This window comes from Loa loa, assembly GCF_000183805.2.
Source record: "Loa loa unplaced genomic scaffold supercont3.266, whole genome shotgun sequence".
Lineage (NCBI taxonomy): Eukaryota > Metazoa > Nematoda > Chromadorea > Rhabditida > Onchocercidae > Loa > Loa loa.
The window spans coordinates 19,462-24,814 of NW_018108446.1; the positions used below are offsets into that span (position 1 = coordinate 19,462).

A 5,353-nucleotide genomic window follows, 5' to 3' on the forward strand; every position below is an offset into this window, starting at 1 on the left:
TGGGAATAGCTAGGATGGGTGACAGTGTTGCTAATTACATTATTGAACTGATAGCCTTTTACGTAGGAAGGGAATCACGAGAGCAATGGATTTCTTTGGACAGCCACGATGGATGGTATCAGAGGATGATGAGTCGTCGGGTGAGTCACTTAACAAGACATTTCCTACAGTTCGATTACAACGCATCACAGATGAATGAGTGCATGACGGGAGAAAAAAAAAAAGATATCCTGCAGAGTAATTGAGGGTTACGACTAGCAATTCATCGATGGAGATTGCAAGCAATTAGACGAATAAAGATCAAATAATCATTAGATGGTAAAAAAAAAAAAAATCGAGGCGTACAATCAGAACAAAAAGATAGGAAGATTTTGCGGACAGACAGTTAAACGAATAGACAGACAGGTGATTGAATGTTTCATTTATCGTTTTGCTTTGGAGAGTACCATAAGTTGGATGGTTGTCTTTCTTCCATCTCGATGAGCAGTGGCGGTTTATTACTTAGCACAGAATACCTTTTCGTCATTCAAAAGGAATCAAAGATTACATTGTCCTCTGTCACCGCTATCATTTATTTGTATAAAACTGCTTCTTTTGCACCTTGTACGTACTTCATTTATCCATTTTAATTTTTAAATTAATCACAGAATTGCTTTCAAGTCAAATTGATGTTTGGTCTTTCGGATATGCAAACTGTTTTTTGGCTCTATAGTTTCAAGCTATTATTCCTGTCGGACTTGGTCATTGTCATTGTATCAAGTAATCTCGATAGTTTTCTCTTTTCGTCCTTCATAACTTTACCATTTTCATAGCTGTTCCAATAATGGTTAAAAGGTCATATTTGTAAAGTCTATCGGTGATGTGTCTTTTGAATTTTGGAATCAATTCTTCATAAGTATTTATACCTGGTCAGTATCTTTTTGTCACGTTTTAATTAATACATACGATAGCGCGTATGTAGTGTCGCGTTTGTGTCATAGGTTTCAGAATGTCAACAGCACATCATGCGCAAATGTAAGTGCTGCAAACTAGTTTGCTGTATGACGTATTGTCTTTGTCTGCTTATCAAATTTGAGTAATATTTGAAGATTAATACATTTGGCGGTTGTGTCGTAGTAAAAAATGGTATCGGAAACGGAAACTGCTGTAACAGGAGTTACTTCTGAAAATTGTATGAATAATATGGATGAGGATGACTTGAAGACAATGAAAGTTGTTCAGGAACAATTCCTTGCCGTTGATGCCGCCGAAATTAAGGAAGTTAGCGAGCATTCCAAGCAGGTAAGCAAACTTTTAATTATTTCTCACAACGAAATTACGAAATGCAAGAATTGAAAATGTTTGGTATGAAGTGATGGGCGAGCGAAGCACTGGGAGGGAGCGCGCTGTTATCATACCATCTCCAGCAGTTAATTGTTCTCTGATCGATTTGATGTTATGCAATTCGGTTCATTTTTGGTTTTTTGATTGTTGAAACAGTGACTGATAGTGGACAACGTCTACTCATTTTACTGCTCGAAGGGCAGTGTTCTTTTGTACGAATTTCTGACTTCAACTGAGTATTAAACATCACTGGAATACATGTTATAAAAGTGAAAAAGAAAAATGATAAAAATAGTAAATGATATGAATAATCGGAATTGAAGACGAAATTCCTGAGGAAGAATCCCGTGATAAACCAATGAATATAGTTGACACTGAAAACGATATTATAATTTATTGATGCTTGAGGAAGCAAAGCATAGGCATATAGGCGTACAATAAACAATGGTTTATTGCTCTGATCAATCTGATTCTTGTATTACAGATTAAATTCAAGGCGGAGATTGTGTGGAGGAATGTGGCGTTATTTTTAGCTCTTCACGTTGCATCACTAATCGGTCTTTATCAGTTTATTTTCCTCGCAAAATGGCCAACTTTATTTTGGTGTAAGTCATTGAATTTGACTTCTTTGTAGATTAATTAATTTCGGTTTAGGATACTGTTTTTCTTACGCCAATGTTTTGTTTCTTTTTGTAGATAACTTGTCCTCTTTGGATACCTTTCTATTTGATATCCATCTTAAATACATCACTGTAGATCATTTACTTATTTGGTGACTATCGTATTTTGTTTAGATTGCATCTGTTGGCTTATGGGCGTTATGGGTATTACTGCTGGGGCACATCGCCTTTGGTCACATCGAAGTTACAAGGCCAAATGGCCTGCTCGATTGTTTTTGATGTTTTGCAACAGTATGGCGTTCCAGGCGAGTTTTTATTGATCGCGATATTTCTTTTGCATTTCCTCTATTAAATACATCAATATCGCTCGTCCGGTTTTACTTCTTCCATTTCTTATCTATTATTGGTTGGATATCGTGTCCTGTCAGTCAGCAAATTTTAGAACGATGTTATTGAGTGGTCGCGGGATCATCGCTGTCACCACAAATGGACAGACACAGATGCTGATCCGCACAATAGCAGTAGGTAAGGATTTAGTTCATCGTTTTCTCCGTCATATCAATTGCAAGTTAAGTATAACAGTACCATGGTCCGGACCTCTCAAAATAATTCATGATGTAAGTGATGTACAATAATTACATCACTAGTAGACTTGGGTATCATTAATGATTCAAATTTCATAATCATCAAGCATTGTTTACTTTTCAGTTTGATTTGGAATTTTTTGAATATCATATTACAGAGGAATGTTTTTTGCGCACATGGGCTGGTTGATGGTCCGGAAACATCCGGAAGTTAAACGGAAAGGCTCTCAATTAGATCTGAGCGATTTGTTCAATGATCCTATCCTCGCATTTCAAAGAAGGTCCCTTTCCTGTTAATTACTATTGTTTTCATGAATGTGTAGTTGAGGGATCCCTATTTAGCTTCACTTTCATGTGACCAATTTTTATACTTCGCAGAGAGCATGTAGGAACATGAAAGGTAAGAAGATCTAGTTTCAGTATCCAATTAACTCCTTAATAGTCTAATTTGAGTATTCTAATTCGATTTGATTTTTAATATAATTTCTCAGTCCACTTATTTTAGACACTATTTGAAAACAGTACTGCTGGCTTGGTTTATTATACCAACCTTTGTACCAATGTTTTTCTGGGGCGAATCTTTCATGATCGCTGTTTATACCTGCACATTATTGAGGTTGATTTTTCTTTTATTAGAAAACTTGATATGTGGGATATGAGTTCGTAGGTTTAATTTCTTTTGACACTCTGATTATGTAAAATCATCAGTGTTTAGTTCATATTGATTTATTTCAAATCTCAGGTACTGTTCTACTCTGCATGGTACATGGTTAATCAATTCATTCGCTCACAAATATGGCTACAGGCCCTACAATCCATATATAACGCCTGTTGAGTCCTTATGGGTTAGTTTAGAGATTGTTGACCGTTTTGACCATCGTTTTAATCCTTTCTCGGTAGCCAACGCAATGTTGGCTTAAAAAAGTTTTCACTAACATTGGCGTATATATTTTTATCATATTGAGATAATTCTTATCAGGAACTAGGAAACATGATAGTAAGCTACTAAGAAGCATGACAATAAGCTAATCAACTTTGTTCGGACCACTATCTTTGAACCATGGGTTGTACTTGTCACGGTAACATCGCTGAAAAGATTCATCTTACCAATATTTTCATTCGTTTTGGTGAAAGAAAGCTGAATCATTAAATTTCTGGCTATTTAAAGCAATTCTTTTATCTTGAGTATAAAAACATTCTTAGAAATTTTATATTAGCAAGCAGTGATATTTACTTTCAGTTAGCGGTAACAGCAATGGGTGAAGGTGGCCATAATTATCATCACACTTTCCCACAAGACTATCGGACATCGGAATATATACTTCACTTCAATGTCACGAAATTATTCATCGACATACTGTTTTTCCTAGGATTGGCTTACGATATGAAAGTTGTCCCGCAAGAGGTAATATTTAATATAATTTAGTGGGTAATATTTAATATTTAATGAGAGATTTCATTTGACAATTGATTACTTTTACTGACTACTTTTACATTTGACAATTGATTACTTTTGCAGATAATTGAACGGCAGAAAGCAAAATACACAAAGAAATGTGACTGATTCAACCGAAGTATTTGAGCGCTTCATTTCATCACGCTATAATAGGTAGACATCATCTGCTTTTTCAGTTTTCTCATACTGTCTTCTTTCAGATTATTAGGATGCAGTAACATTAGGAAAAGATTGTTTTACAGAATGATATAATTTGCTGAAGGTTTATTACGACACTCCGTTTGATAAATCGTTGCACCGTTGTCGCAAATAACATCTCACATCAGCGAATGTTGCCATTGATTAGACTTGTCTATGACAAAAGATAAAAGCATACATACAATTACCACGGATATTTGTTACTCATTTTGTTACAGAGTGTTAAAAAATTAAGAGTTAATCAGTGTTCAAATTGTTGATGAAATGCCGTATTCGAACAACAACGTTTGTATTGTAATGCCTATTTTTTCAATCTTTTCTTGTTCACCGAGAATATTCCTGTATGGCATGCCATTTGGAGAAAATTCACAGTTAAATTTTCCACCATACTCGTCATTCTATGCTAGTATTTACTTATAGACCTGAATTTTCCACTTGAGATTTACCAACAATTTTATTCTATCCTTATTTCGTGAGCTATGAGCTTTGGAGAGTTTTGGTAACGTGAATGAAACTGTAAGATTGCTTCACTACTATGGTCTATCTTGACCTTCTGCACCGAATTTTACTCTCTCATCATTTCCTTTGCATAGTTTATGTTAATCAGTCACGAAAATACAAATTACTCAACTATTCCAGTGGAAATAACGAAAAAAATTAAAGATGAAGAGTGTCATTTGAGAAATTAGAATTAATAAAGAAAAAGAAGCATAGAGGAGCAGTATCTATTACAACTTTACACGACTGATAACAGTTTGACGGATCTTACTGTGAACTACTCCCAATTTTAGGAGAAACTGAAGGATTACGAAGGTCCATCACTTTATCTGAAAAAAATATGTCCCAGCAATTGCAGTACGAATTGTAGTTTGAAGCTCTGTTTTACTTTCCAAAAAACACGACTGGATATCATTTGCTTGCACAGCATAAAAGCGTCATTAAGGAGCCGTTTAATGATCACAAACTAAAATAAGTAGTAATATAGAAACAGTGGCGGTATGTAAATAACTCATCAAGACCAGTCCTAGAATTGCTAGCGATAGGAATAGCACTGTTAACTGAATCTTCTTAGTTTCTGTTCTGTTTAAAAGATATGAATGAATCTTTGGTGAAAATACTCCTATTACTATCTGGTGCAAAAAAGGACCGGTTCAAAGTTGTGTCCTATGAAA

General features: G+C 35.0%; 2 protein-coding genes across 2 annotated transcripts in view; one reads left to right on the plus strand and one right to left on the minus strand.

Moving 5' to 3' along the window:
- Window positions 1-847: 847 nt before the first annotated feature.
- On the plus strand, window positions 848-4,816 carry LOAG_12298 (acyl-CoA desaturase). The gene is made up of 9 exons (XM_003147811.2): window positions 848-1,281; window positions 1,808-1,928; window positions 2,118-2,248; window positions 2,386-2,468; window positions 2,686-2,808; window positions 3,033-3,143; window positions 3,270-3,372; window positions 3,768-3,932; window positions 4,047-4,816. The coding sequence occupies exons 1-9, from the start codon at window positions 1,123-1,125 to the stop codon at window positions 4,089-4,091; spliced, it is 1,041 nt and encodes a 346-aa protein (XP_003147859.1). The 5' UTR covers window positions 848-1,122; the 3' UTR covers window positions 4,092-4,816.
- A 267-nt stretch (window positions 4,817-5,083) lies between these two features.
- Window positions 5,084-5,353, minus strand: part of LOAG_12143 — a gene marked incomplete at its 5' end in the record, with an annotated part of 1,897 nt that continues 1,627 nt past the window's right edge. Inside the window, one exon of the mRNA XM_020448489.1 lies at window positions 5,084-5,145. The remainder of the gene's footprint in view (window positions 5,146-5,353) is intronic.

Coding starts and splice junctions, on each gene's coding strand:
- LOAG_12298 (XM_003147811.2), top strand. CDS start 1,123: ATGGTATCGGAAACGGAAACTGCTGTAACAGGAGTTACTTCTGAAAAT. Junction 3,144..3,269: donor TATACCTGCACATTATTGAG/GTTGATTTTTCT, acceptor TTCAAATCTCAG/GTACTGTTCTACTCTGCATG. Junction 3,933..4,046: donor TGAAAGTTGTCCCGCAAGAG/GTAATATTTAAT, acceptor TTACTTTTGCAG/ATAATTGAACGGCAGAAAGC.